General features: G+C 43.5%; 1 protein-coding gene across 2 annotated transcripts; it reads left to right on the top strand.

The window, feature by feature from the left end:
- The first annotated feature begins 5,229 nt into the window (after positions 1 to 5,229).
- PROKR1 (prokineticin receptor 1) lies at positions 5,230 to 14,046 on the top strand. Of its 2 annotated transcripts, XM_050709711.1 has the most exons (4): positions 5,279 to 5,455; positions 6,961 to 7,011; positions 7,105 to 7,629; positions 11,633 to 14,046. In XM_050709711.1, exons 2-4 carry the CDS (start codon positions 6,971 to 6,973, stop codon positions 12,327 to 12,329), a joined length of 1,263 nt encoding a protein of 420 aa, XP_050565668.1. In that variant the 5' UTR covers positions 5,279 to 5,455; positions 6,961 to 6,970; the 3' UTR covers positions 12,330 to 14,046. The 2 variants fall into 2 exon arrangements, with proteins under 2 accessions (XP_035408914.1, XP_050565668.1); XM_035553021.2 differs by having other exon boundaries at positions 5,230 to 5,455; positions 6,961 to 7,629.

Raw genomic sequence — 14,046 nt, 5'->3', positions numbered from 1 at the left:
AAAAGGAGCATTAAAAAGGAGATGCTGAAGAGAATACAATTCAAAAGGCTTTGTCAGCAGAGAAAGCGGCGACAAAGGGAAGCGGTGACAATTTAGCTTGAATCTAAGACTGCAGCTGTAATGGATGAGGGTTAAATTTTTTAAGAAATGCAGCATCCGACCTCTCCCCCTTAGGCCTACAAAGAAGTCGGTAGGTTTTCCAAAGGATGTATCTCCCAGTGAAACACATCAATTAAAAAGCTGCTTCCTTTCTAAACACATTCTGCAGCTCATAGCACCCACGGAAAGCGAAGATGCATTAAGTGCATCTTTGAGAAAGATCCAAACCAAACAAGACCATCTCTGAAAATCTGAAGGAGTGACAAGCTTGACTGAGATAGAGGACATATTAAGCTCCTTTTAGATGTTTTGAAATCCGAGGGCTCCTGAATATGGGGTGTAAGTAAACCAGTTCTTGAGGAAGATGCCAAATGCAAACCTTAGATCTGGATCAGAGCTATTAAAACGAAGAATTTAAAGCAGGACCATTAAAGCTCCATCTGGTGCAGCTAAGAAACTTTTAACAGTCCCCCATGAGAAGACACGAGCTCTGCATTACAGAATTTCTACAACAACAGGCCAGGCAAGCCTCTGTCAGAAATTGCATGGGTATATGCAGTGCAGCCCGGGAGCAATGGTATAAATTAGAATATAGTTCTGAGAACCCCTTCCAAACTTATTCTAGATGAGCTATATATTATTTCATACAAAATCTGTTAGAACAATGGCTATAAATAAAGGAAAATTGTCTCTTGCAGTTGTAAGCTCAGCCTAATAACTGTTCTTTTGTACAATAGGCATAAAGGCAGAAGCGGAAGAAAACTTCCCATTTCCAGTTAAAATCTCCAGTTCTTGACTTTGAAAAGACTTTTCTAGAAATTCCAAGTAATTTTACTAACATTCCCTGGAGGCCAATGCTAACATAAAACATTTCAAGAGGCTAAAATGACCTTTTCTCCAATTAGCAAGAAGTTTCCAAGTACTGATCTTTGCTTTTTCGTACATCTGTCACACAGCAAACAGAACTTGCAGTGACGTGGCTTTCCAGGAATCTCTGGAAATGGGTTTGACAGTCTTAGTCTAAAATTAAGCAATCCCTCAGAGCAGATGGGGACTACTGGGAGTGGGAAGAGTCTTAGCAGAGAACAAAGATGGTAAATTTGGCTGGTAAGAGGCAAAGACAGCCTCAGGAACCCTCTGCCTTGCTGTTATGCAAGGATATACGTTGCTGCATACCACCACTGCCCAAAGCTGGGACATCGGTAATCACCAAGCTATGAGTGTGTCTAGGCAAAATTTGGGGAGAAAAGCACTCAACATTTGCCTTCCAGAGGCTTTCTGATCAAAAGAAGGGTTTTTTTGAACAGGCATAGGCCAAAGTAAAAAAGAACAACAAACAAACAAACAAACAAAAAAAAAACACAAATAAACCCTAACACACACAGAAGAAAAGGAAAAAAGAACATGTAATATCTAATAATTAAGCAAATGTTGAATGCTTATCGACTGAAACATTTTTGTGGCCATTCACACTACAGTATAGCTGCATCAAAACTTGGCACAGTCCCTAGGTTGCTCCCTGCACTGCCCCAGATACTGTCACTTTTATTTTAGGTAAGATGAGCTTCTCTAGCAAGGGGTGATTAGCAGCAGCTAGGAACATAAACTACTTATATCTATGTCTATATTTTTTATAGACTGCTGTTGAGAGCAGGGGCCGTGCTTCTCACGGATCAACACGCTGAGCTGAGCAAAACAAGCACCATCTTACGCGATCACAAAATGAGGAACAGGGATGATGGAAGCAGGAAATACACAGAACTAAAAAGTGAAAAAAAAGAAATAAGTAAAAAGAGAGGAACTTCTAAATGTAAGAAAGCTGCTGATTGCCCCTGGGTCACCTTGTGCATTGAGCAAGCTCTGTGCAGCCCTGCTAAACCTTGTGCCATTGGGCTGCGAGATCTGCCTGAACGCCACTGTCCCCAGAAACCTGTGCAGCTCAGAAAGGAAAAGACCTTTCGGATGAAAGCACCATGTCTGCTGTTCCAACAGCGGTGACAGCCGTCTTCGCAGGGTGTCAGTATGGTTGTTGACAGCTTGCTCTGCTGCTCCTTCAGCAGCTCTGCCCCTGTTCAGAAGAAGAGAAGTGCAGTGATACGCTCAGTAAGGAAGCGGAAAAAGGTGGTAGAAGGAAAGAAACGTGATGACATAACCCATTAATGGGGTCAAACACAGAGAGAACTGAGCACAGGATTACCTGTGTGCACATTTTGGCAGACTCCATCCCAAAGTCACTTTCCTCTGGTACCACGACGCATGTTTTCACACACTAGAAAAATATACCCAACTCTTTATGTAAGCAAGTCTAGCGACCTCTTGACCATACCAGTACACCAGGAACATCCGAGCACCTGGCTGGGACTCTGAGCAAAGATACACTGCCAGTTGTAACCCATGCATGCTGCTAACTTTTGTTCTTTTTTCCACAGCATCACCAGGATGCAGGACGCTATTGTTCGATCACGTTCTTGTCGCATTTCACCAACTGATTTGTATTAGCAACCTCTGTAAAACTCCAGTTATAATTTATGCAAAGCTTATAGAAGTCCCCTAGGATTAATTACCTAGCTCAGAGTCCAATTTATTTAGCAATTTACAAAATTTAGACAATAGGTGGTGCGTTTGCTGTTTTAAAATAAAAGGCCAGAGTCCTTAGCTCTGTTACCAGGCTAAATATTAGTTTTAGAAATTCATTGTTTGCAATCCCCTAAACAAGTACTTCGCAATGCAATCTTTTTTACATCATTTAGCCTGTAAATAATTTCCCTATTCAAACTCTGAACATATTAATGAAAGCAAACAAACCAACCCAGGAATGTAAGTTGTTTACACAATAGTTTTCAGAATCAACTTTTTTGTTTGTTTGTTTCTCAGACCGAATTTGCCAGACTTGTAACAGGGGTCTCAGGAAATGCACTGCTAAAATGTGGTGACACTTTGGGGGAAGTTTCTGGAACACCCAATAAAAGCTACGAAGGAGAAACCTACTCATATGCAGAAATCCACCACCAGACTTGCGTGCACTCTACAAAATAATGGGGACTTTGAAAAAAAATGCAATAGAGTGTAACCGAGTGATAAATGGGGGTCATGTGTGGGCTGTGGGGAAGGAACACTCGCAGGCACAGCAAACTGTGCCATCTTCCGAGGAGGAGACCTGTTGGCTACAAAGCCCCTGGTCTGGGCAGCGCCGGGACAACAAATTCCCAGCCAGCACAGGCAGCTCTGGGGCCATGCTGCAGCCTGGCTGCCCCGGGGAGCTGCTCCTTGTGCACATTTACACCAGAGACTGACGTTTTGGGACGGTGGCCTCTGGGATTTCATAGCATCTGCAGCTGGGAAATCCTCCCGTACACGTCCTGTGGCTTTAATCCCTCCTCAGGCCTTGCTGTGGTAGGACAGGTGACCAGGCCAGGTACTGGCCCCAGACCTAGCTTTTAGCCTCCAGTCTGCCCCTTTGGCTTTACGGGTAGCTCTCGGGACCTGGGGTTTCGCTGTGTGTTCAACGCTTCCTGTGCAGTAACTACAAAGCCCCGCCTTGCACAGTAAATGCCACTCACATCGTTTCACAGTATTGCAAGTATTTTCTAAGAAACAGCTTGAGCACAATTATTTGGAGCACAGTGGATGAACAGCTGTGCAGAGGCTCTGCACCAGGCATGAAGCGCACATCTGGAGGGGCTGCAGTTATCAGGGCTCCAGCGACAACTTGCCTCGAGTCAACAGGGACAGACTGTTCTACAGCAGCTGAGGTTTTGGCCTAAAGGAATATAAATATTTGGGTATCATGTTACTTGATTGACTCACTAGATAACTTAATGGGAGACAGCTGAACCAAGTCTTAAAGAGAACACGCGTGTTCCTAATGTAAAGCTTCCAAAAGCTCCTCTTAGTGTACCAGCTTTTCTTAAGAGACAGTTATGGTTTATGTGGCCCATTTTAGAGATGCTTTAGACCTGGTTCTGATGTACAAGGTACGTTCATTTTGTCTCTGCCTTTATTTACTCAGACATTTTATTGTAATAGAATTCAACAGAGTGTATCTAGTTTCCTCACTGTTCACTTGGTTGGACTCTTTCAGTATTTTAAACAAATCTTAGTGGCTTTTCACCTACTACACTGATTCAAAACAAAGCCAAATAAAGTATTTGATGTGAAAATCTTACTGATGTACGCTGGCTCTAGACAGTGGAGGTGGCCTTCCACAGGTTTCCTGGAAATGTCCTGCAGAAATGTATTAGCGGCTCTTTTATTCCAGACACATTTTACATTTGTAGGTACTTAACAGATGGCTTTCTTTAGTCAATTCTTCCAGAGAGAAGTGCTCACTAGCTCACAAAAGCTGAGTCTTAAGAGTGTGCACTGTAAATCACATTTTAGGTTCTCTGCAAACCTTCTGCACTCTTCCTGGCTGCCTACAGCTTTCTACAGTCTCATCCACTGGGGACAATGTAATGTGTCCCACCTACACACCTTGAAAAATGTCAGCTACTGTGAATACGACTGGAGGTACAGAAGAGGACAGGAGATCTGCTGTGCACTTCCTTTTCTGGAAGGAATTGGGAATCTCTTCCCCGGAGAACTGGGAAGCAAGAGGACTGCTCCCCAGGGCGTGAGCACTTCAGAGCAACAAGGATGCAAAGGACAGCAAGTCCTTAGGGATTCACTGCCACTTTTCCACTCTGACTAATTCCCTTAGAGGGCAAAGGAAGCTGTCAGAGGTCCTCTGATTTATGGCTGTTCAATGTTTGACCCTCCTTCTGCTGAAGCTGCCACAGCAGCAGCCCTAAGGACAATAGCTGGGGAGAGAGCCACAGAGAAAGGTCCCGGGGAAAGGGGCTCACCCTTCTTCCTCCCCCTCATCTCCTCTGGGAGGTCTGTATGCTGCTTCTGTTTCGCAGCAGGTAGATGTAGCTGCCGCCCAGCACGGACACAACTCAAAGAGCAAATGCAGACCTGTTTTTCACACCTTCCATGCTCAGATTTGGTAACAAAGACGCTCTGCCATTCAAGCATTCAGGGGGGTTAAAGTGGGGGGAAAGAAGGGCGAGGAGAGCTGTGCTGTATTGTCTCTGCACTGCACTGCCTCTTTAAAATTAGAAATGCACGGACAGCTTCAAGGTGCCTCCCACTGAGAAAAGGCTTTAGATGCATACACAGAGGCAGCAGAGCTATCCTCCCCCTGAGCTACAGGGCAGACCTGCTTGGGAGAGAAATGATCATTCAGCGAAGTCCTTTAGCTGCTTCTGTAGTAATCCCTTCTCCGCTCCAGTGGCAGCAGCATATTTGCAAGGGAGGAACCAGGCGGCTATACCCAGAGTGCCAGACACCTCGAAGAGGATGAGAGCAACTGCAGGTAGTTAGCTGATGGTGTTATGTCACTTTGTGGGTGGTTATTTTCATTTATTTTAAAGATCTTTCCTGGTATTTTGCAGAGAAACCTGTCTGAAACAGATACTGCTCCTTGTTTTGACCAACATACCAATTTTGTGTCCAAGTAATTGCTTAACACCTCTCTTCTATGAACGTTCACATGTCCAGGCAGCTGTGGGGATGTCTTATAAAGCAGTTAATTGTTTGAACTGTTATTTAGTTTCAGGCTTTGGCTTTCTGTTATGCTGTTGTTCTGCAACTCTCAGTTTGAAAAGCAATGTGGAGACAGAAGTTGGACAGAACCAGAGTTTTTCTCAGAAATTTATTAAGCTTTGGTACACCAGGGGCTGAGGGTGGTTCTAGGGAAGGAAGCAGGACAACAATTGTGCAGGACTGTCCTTTGTAGCCACGACAGGCATTGCTCAGGAGTGTCTGACCTGAAGAGTTACTGCTGTAATGCGGAAAAAGCAGTAATCTCCTCGATTCTCTCCTGGGGGATGGGATGGGACTGTCCTGACATCTGGGAGTCTGGTTGGAGGATTACCAGATGTAGCACAGGAGGACGCAAGAAGACAGACTTCTCATCAATTTGATACAGAAGAGAGGAAAAATTAGGGAGTAGATTGGATTTTTTCCTCTGTGCAGAAAACAAATCCGTTTTTAATGTTTGGAACAACTGTCAGTACAAAAGGGGAAGCCTGTTCCTCCCTGTCTTCAGAAATCCAAGGCACTTTTGTCTTGCTTGAGGAAGATTCTCCCTTTCACCTCAAGAACCTGTCAGAACTGCTGTTCCTATGAACAGCAGGTTTGTGTTCACAGCACAGCCCTACGAGCAGGTTCATGGGACAAAGTCTTGTCCATGCAAATTGGCAGGACTCCACTGCTTTGAGAGAAGCAGTAATAGATTATGCTGGCTGAAAATCTGGGCCCCCCTACTCAATTAATAGCTGCCAAAAAAAAGTGCTGGCTTTGCTCTTTTCTTGGATCTTGGCAACTCCTACTTAATTAAGAAATGTATTTATAAGCCAGGACTTCTTTTTTTTTTATTGTCTATCACATTGTCCCGACTGAGACAACTAGCATAAAGCAAAAGCTGTGCCCAAGAGAGACATCGGATGCTGCTCAACAAACTGAGGTGTCATCTCCTTTTAGTTTTTTTTACCTTGCACAAGGATGACAGTACCGTGGGCTTGAAGGCTGGCAGAAGTTTGAAGTGGATTGTACACTTTTGCTATACTGTCATTTCACTCTGTGCTGAAAACAGCATTTCATCGGGTAAGCAAGACTGCCGGGTGTAACAACCAGTGTATTATGCAACTCTAGGGATTTTACGATAATCGAAGCATCCTTTCCCAGGGTATTTCTTCCCACTGTGTGCAGCCAGCAACAGAGCCGCAGGGCAATCAGGTGGATATTACTTTCCCCCAAGCACAGTATTTTTGCTGTAATTTCCTCTCAGGAAATGTTTTACTCTTTTTGTTCCCACAGACAGAGATAAATGATGCTGTTGCTCTATAGTCTCTTGGGGACAAAGACAAGGTGACTCACTGCTCACAAGAAAACTTTGGATGAGGTCCCTTGCCTGCCACTGTTGGGCCCTGACACCCTGGGTATTTCTAACCCCAAACCAAGGGCCAGACAAGCCACGTGTCAGAAGAAGACAGACATGGCCATGGAGCAAGATGAACATAATCCAAATGCTACCATTAACTTCGCTGCGATCTACAATCTCCACGATGGGGACTTAACCTCCTTGAGAAATTTCTCCTTCCCTTTCAATTTCAGTTACAGCGATTACGACCTGCCACTGGACAGCGAAGACGACATGACCAAGACACGCACCTTCTTTGCAGCCAAGATTGTGATCGGGGTGGCTCTTGTTGGCATCATGCTGGTCTGTGGCATCGGCAACTTCATCTTCATCGCGGCCCTTGCCCGCTACAAGAAGCTGAGAAACCTCACCAACCTGCTGATTGCCAACCTGGCCATCTCCGACTTTATTGTTGCCATCGTGTGCTGCCCCTTTGAGATGGACTACTACGTGGTACGGCAGCTGTCCTGGGAGCATGGCCACGTCCTCTGTGCTTCAGTCAACTACCTACGCACCGTCTCCCTCTACGTTTCTACCAATGCTCTCCTGGCTATAGCTGTTGACAGGTAAGTGGATTGCTACGACTGCACAAGGAGATGGCTTCTGACATTGCCTGTCCCGTTTTCCAGGTCTTTAACAAGCTCAGCTGCTCTGTAGGATGTGCTGACGTCAAGGTAGGTACTACGCAGACCTGGCTATCTTGTTTCATAGCAACTTACTCACATGTGGTCACGAGACTGTCCCGAAGAAAACTCAGTGGAAATTTCCTGATTGAACTTTTCGGGTGAAAAGAACGATCATTTATTAAAGCAACTCTTTTCCATAAAAATATACCTGACTCAGTGGTAGGAGGAAGTTTAGGAAAGAGGAGAAATAGAAATCAGAAACAGTCAGTAGTCCAGACAGGAAGGTGTTCATCAGCAGTATATAAACCTGACCGAACTGTGTATCTCTAGGGAGCCTTTACTACTGGGCTATGCGGCTTTTCTTTCTCAGTCTCACCTTTTCTACATACAGTGAAGTAAATATTCTTCAGAGAGAGAAATAGCTGACTGGTGAATACAGACTTTAGCAGCTAAGTTTCCTAACAGGGTTATTGCCTTACAGGATATGTTTTTCTCCCTGTGAGGTATTTTTCCCAGCTTTTGTTTTGGTGTGAAAGAGAATAAAAGATAGGACTTCTATCTAGCTTGCCAAATAGGGTTATTATTCTCTGTCATGCCCCACTGAGCAAACCCAACCATCGCTAAATTAACCATTTGATAGTACTGATGTCTTTGCTGGATGCTCCAACACAGTAGCACATACTCAGTGACTGTGACCAGGATGCGTCTCCATTAAAACACGCTCCTCTCTCTTTACATGCCTCTCTGAGGATGGCAGAGCAGTGAGCCAGGAAACATCCGAATGTCATTTACAGAACCCATGTTAATGATGAAACAGTGATGCTTGAAGCGTCCAGAAAATGATAAAATGCTACACCAATGCAGTCTCACAGAGGTTTTCTTACAGCGCTTCATAATGGGGTGAGCAGAACACAAAGCTGCCCTGCACTACCTGCTTTGAGCTGCAACCCTGGGATTTTTCTATGCTTGCCTCTCACTCCAGGAATTTTAACAATGTCATTTAATTGTATTCTTTCTTGCAACTCCTGTTCTCTTAGCCCTGTGCACTGCGGACCCTGACAGGCTCAAGCACTGAGGATCAGCTTCTTGATGACATAAGTCTGACATGACAAATTCACAGAAAGCCAGAGACCTACAGACTAAACTGTTTACAGAAATAAGTCATTTTTTGTGTATGGACATAATATACATCTCCATATATCCTCATCAGATACACACTGCATGATTCATTTAAGAACTTCTCACCGTTCACCATAATAGCATTTACACACACACCACACACGCTCTTCTTCAATTTCTCTTACACGCCATTTTATATTCTAGTCGAATGTTGCCTAGTTTTTAGCACCTGACCCAAAAGACAACTCAGGACCAGTTTAACCCTGCTGGGGGTTATATAGCTCATGCACAGCTGACTCAGCTTTCATCGAAGTCAACAAAAATCTGTGGAAAGACTCCATGGAAGTTCAGAGATGTTTTGCCGTGTGTGTGGGAAAGGACAACCAGCTCCTATGAAACAATTCCTTAATCAGTGTCTAACGCAACAACCTTTACATAGCCCGGGGGTCTCAGGCTTAAGTTTCTAAACATTGTCATTTATACATTACCATTTCCTGTTACTTATCTTTTTCAGCTTCTGATTTTTTTTTTTGAAAGCCCTTCTACTGCATCCCAGGTTGATGAAGTAATACAAGTCCTTGTGCCCTTCTGCCTGCTAGGAAATCAGAAGATTTCTAGCATATCTCCCCACACATCTTTAAAAACAACCCTGGAAATGATTAATCACTGAAGTTTGTTGTAAGAACACATTGTTTTGGTTTTATTGCCTGTTATGTGTGAGCTTTTGAACTGGTAAACAGTGAGAAAGCTGATTCATTTCACAACCAACCATTCCATGTTGGTTGTGTCATGTGGGTAGCTAACTATTGAAACTTTTCCCCTATTTAGGTCATTTTAAATGGTTTGTCCGCATAGAGAGAGTAATCCTGCCCTATAGGACTTCCTCAGGTAGGGCTCTCTCTCACCTTTCTGGATGTCTGTTTGCACAAAACATAAAGGAATTACACATATTTAAAAAATCGTGCAGTGTGAAAGGAGAGGGTCTGAAGATCAAGAATTTGTGCTAAGGGCCCAGTGCCCACACTGTAAATATTACAGGGGGGTTAACTTTAGCTGGGTCCCCTGGAATGAATGCTCATGGGCACTTGGTGTGTTTTAGGGACATTGTTGGAGCACATCTTTAGGGCAGTTTCATCTAAGTCCAGTTCGTGCGCTCCAGCACCACTCTGCAGTGACAGCCAAAGTGTGGTAGGCAATGACAGCCAGGAAAGCCACCACAAAAGCTCCCTCCTGACGCTACTGTAGACATTTACCTCATCCAGCCAAACGTTCTGCTGAGCTGATATGCATACTTATAACTGCATATGCGTACATTATCCCAGCACCTTCTTTCCCCAGGACCCCATCTGAAAATACTCATTTACCAGCTCCACAATGAGGCTGAATAAGTCTACTGTCCCTTGACATCCAGCCTGCAGTATTAAAAGTAATGAACAATTTATCTGCTTCCAAGATCTGGCTTGTGAAAAGCTCCACTGACTTTCCATTTTATTTTAGAATAAGTACATCCTGTGGATGCTATCTATGTATAGGATATATACAGATAGAAAAGCCTCTGAATGAATGAGTAATGCCACTGTTTGAAACAGTCCTTTGTGTCAAACACAATCACACTGAGAGCTCTGGAGTTTCTCTGATAAAAATTCCTCTTAGCAGAAGCATCCTAATCTTTCTGGGGTAGAGGTAGCACTCTAATAAGCGCTCTTCTTACATCTACAGCTTCTTTAAAAAAAAAAAAAATCCTCCCAAATCTAACTAGAAAAAAATAAATGAAAAAAACAACCAAGTGAATGACATTTGGTCCTAGCCCCTTTTTAACTGAATTGAGGGTCCTTGATTGATCATGCAATGTGCTTCTACTTCTCCATACTTCCTCATGAAACACCACAGTGCCTCTTGCAGCTTTACAGCCGTAAGGATTGCAAACACCTAACTCAACTTGTCCAGGGTGGCATATTACCTAACGCAGCATATTTAAGATTAATTAGCTATCGTCACCTCCAGCAACCTAAACAAAAATTTGCATGAGCAGAAAATGGATACATAGTACTTTGTTGGTGGCTGGAAAACATGCTCAGCTGTAACCATTATTAGTATCAGCTTCAACTCTTCACCCCATGGATTAACAAAGAAAATAATAAAAACACTCTTGTGTATGTTTAAAAAGAAATGCTATTCAAATAGGCAAAACACGTCTAGGCAAAACATTCTTCTTCTACATATCTGTTCTTTTATCTGCACTTGACTAGGTGGATATTAATGCATGTTTTAAACTCTGACCTGTACATGTGCTGTCCACCAAAGTATTTCGAGCTGCCGTATCCTAGCACGTCCCGGATACACCACCACCTGCACATCGTGTTACCTCCTGCAAATGTATCTGTCAGTAATAGGAGTATTCCCTCCCTTTCTCTTCTGGTCTATCCACAACTTCCATACGTGTGATCCCTGTTAAAAAAGGAAAGGTTCGTGATATTAAATTACATCTTTTTCTCAGTTTGATTTCATTAGTAGATGGGAGTTTAAGACTGACTTCTTAAAACCACCCTCAGGCACCCAAATGTACACTCATGTTTTCAGATTGTCACGTACCCACTGTCTTAACAGACTCCTCACCTACTTTCTCCAGAACTTCTGTCCAGGTTTAGGATCTTAGTTCTAGACTGCTACTTTGGACAACTTTGTTCTTAACACTTATAACTAAATATGTCAGTCTAACAATCACCGAATTTCCTTCTGCCTAATTCTGTCCACTTGTTTTTTGAAGCGTGCTCTGATTAACAGTGTTTCCAGGCTTCACTTTGCATGTATTTGTCTGTTCTAGGTATCTGGCCATTGTTCACCCACTGAAACCACGCATGAATTACCAAACAGCAACCATCCTGATTGCCTTGGTCTGGATCGTCTCCATACTTGTAGCTATCCCGTCTGCATACTTTGCTACTGAAACTGTATTATTTATAGTAAAAAATCAGGAGAAAATTTTCTGTGGTCAAATTTGGCCAGTTGACCAGCAGATATACTACAAATCCTACTTCCTCTTCATCTTTGGCATCGAATTTGTTACACCTGTGATTACAATGACCTTATGTTATGCCAGGATCTCTCGAGAGCTTTGGTTTAAAACTGTACCAGGATTTCAGACAGAACAGATCAGAAAGAGGCTTCGATGCAGAAGAAAAACTGTAATGGTACTGATGTGCATCCTGACTGCCTATGTTCTCTGCTGGGCCCCCTTCTATGGCTTCACCATTGTCCGTGACTTTTTCCCCACAATCTTTGTGAAAGAGAAGCATTACCTTACCGCTTTTTACATAGTTGAATGCATTGCCATGAGTAACAGCATGATAAACACAATGTGTTTTGTAACTGTAAAAAATAATACCATGAAGTACTTCAAGAAAATCATGTTGCTCAGATGGAGATCAACGTACAATGGAAGTAAATCTAGCACAGATTTCGACCTCAGAACAAGTGCAATGCCAGTCACAGAGGAGGTAGACTGCATAAAACTGAAATAAGTTTTAGGCAGTTTCTAATCTCATATATTTTGAAGGGGGGCAGGAAAAAGGAAAAAGGAAGCTCCTCTCTCTTCTGTAGAAATACCCACCACTGGTGAGAGGCCTGAAGAAGCAGCTCACTGGGGGTTTCCACCAGAACCCTTCTACTGGACTGCTGTATAATCCCACAATTCAGACTGATGCCATGCGTCAGTTTACCCTTAAGTAAATTTGGGATGTAGGCACTCGTTTTAGAGCTGTTTAAAACTTAAGGAGAACAAAAAGTCTGTGAATGCATTAAAACATATTACAAAGACAGAAGAGTTGACTGCCGCTCCTAGCCATGATGTCTCTTCATTTCTTCCTAATAGAAACCTTTCACTCTCGTGAGCTTATCATTCTACCCTTAAGCTGGTCGGTGTCCTTTTCCTTCTGCTCAGTGACGCACAAGATAGGGAGGATGGCAAAGAAAATCAATTTTGCTTCACGTCCCTCTTTACCCTCTCAGTTTACCTCTCATGAAGAAGCTCCTCACAGTCTGCAGACCACCAGCTTTCTATTGTCCAATGCGTAGCATGCTCTTACAAAAGGCACACTCCTTACAAAGCTAAATACTGCTTCGCGGTCTAGCAAAAACCTCAAGCCTCTTCATGTGATACCCGGTTTAAGAATCTGTTATCAGCATTCCGCCCTGTAGTTTTCTGTAGAGTGTTACTCTGTTTGTTACGTATTTGAAACGGAACAGCTACGGATTGTAACAGGGACTGGTTCTCTTCTCTCACCTCCAGGCACCTTACGGCCAGCTTCTGCTGCCACGAGTCACTGAGCACCTCATGGAATCACAGACTCAGTCGCAGAGGTGGTGAACAACACCTCCAGATTGCCTAGGCCGCCCCCTGCTCCAGCAGGGTTAGTCAGAGCAGGTTGCCTGGGATTGTGTCCCGTAGAGCTTTAACTGACTCCAAGGACGGAGACTCCACAGCCCCGCTGGGCGACTGCTGCTGGTGTTCAACAGCCCCCACAGTGAAAGGGTTTTCTTATGCTCAGATGGAATTTCAGGTGTTTCAGTTCGTGCTCATGGGACTTGTCCTGCTTTTCAGTGGGACACATATAAAAGAAGAGCAGGTTGGTGGGAAAAATCCACACCTAGAGATCTCACCAGGTCTGTGCACACCTTCAAAATAAAGTACAAGTAGAGCCAAAATAATACAAAGATCTGGAGATGATCTGTACTGCAAGCAATGGAGACAGGCTCTAGGTTTCAGCAAGCTGGTCACTGCTTGAGTTGAGTAGCAAATTGTCTGGTCAAATGCGAGGCAACAACGCAAGGCAAGTTCTGCATTGCCTCCCACAACGCCATTTTTACTATTCTCATTTTGTGCAGCTCCAGGATGAGTGTTTCTTAACTGGTAATTGTGATAAAACCGGTGACAGCAGCAGTAAGACATACTCATTTGAATGACACACAAAATATCATGGACTTTTGTGTATTGAAATCAAGTCTTTTCTATTGTGATGACAAATGCTTACTGTTTTAAAGTATGTGGCATCACCTACTTTTGGAGTAAATGGCTTTTGTAAATAATTTGTCTACTTGTGAATATTAAGTGAGCAGCAAACCCTGATAATAAAACAGTAAACACACAGTCGATATCAGCATTCTGAATTATTTTCTGCGTTTTTCCCTTAGCCATCATTTTTCTACCCAACTGACTAACACAAATTATCCAATTTCTGC

The sequence above is a fragment of the Cygnus atratus genome, chromosome 3, assembly GCF_013377495.2.
Source record: "Cygnus atratus isolate AKBS03 ecotype Queensland, Australia chromosome 3, CAtr_DNAZoo_HiC_assembly, whole genome shotgun sequence".
Classification (NCBI taxonomy): Eukaryota; Metazoa; Chordata; class Aves; order Anseriformes; family Anatidae; genus Cygnus; species Cygnus atratus.
Note: the sequence above shows the minus strand (reverse complement) of the source record. Positions and strands in the feature narration are given on the sequence as shown.

Excerpts from the sequence above, each read along its gene's own strand:
- PROKR1 (XM_050709711.1), top strand. The coding sequence starts at position 6,971 with ATGATGCTGTTGCTCTATAGTCTCTTGGGGACAAAGACAAG. Across the intron at positions 7,012-7,104 it reads CTCTTGGGGACAAAGACAAG|GGCCAGACAAGCCACGTGTC; the intron begins GTGACTCACTGC and ends CCCCAAACCAAG. Across the intron at positions 7,630-11,632 it reads CTGGCTATAGCTGTTGACAG|GTATCTGGCCATTGTTCACC; the intron begins GTAAGTGGATTG and ends TGTCTGTTCTAG.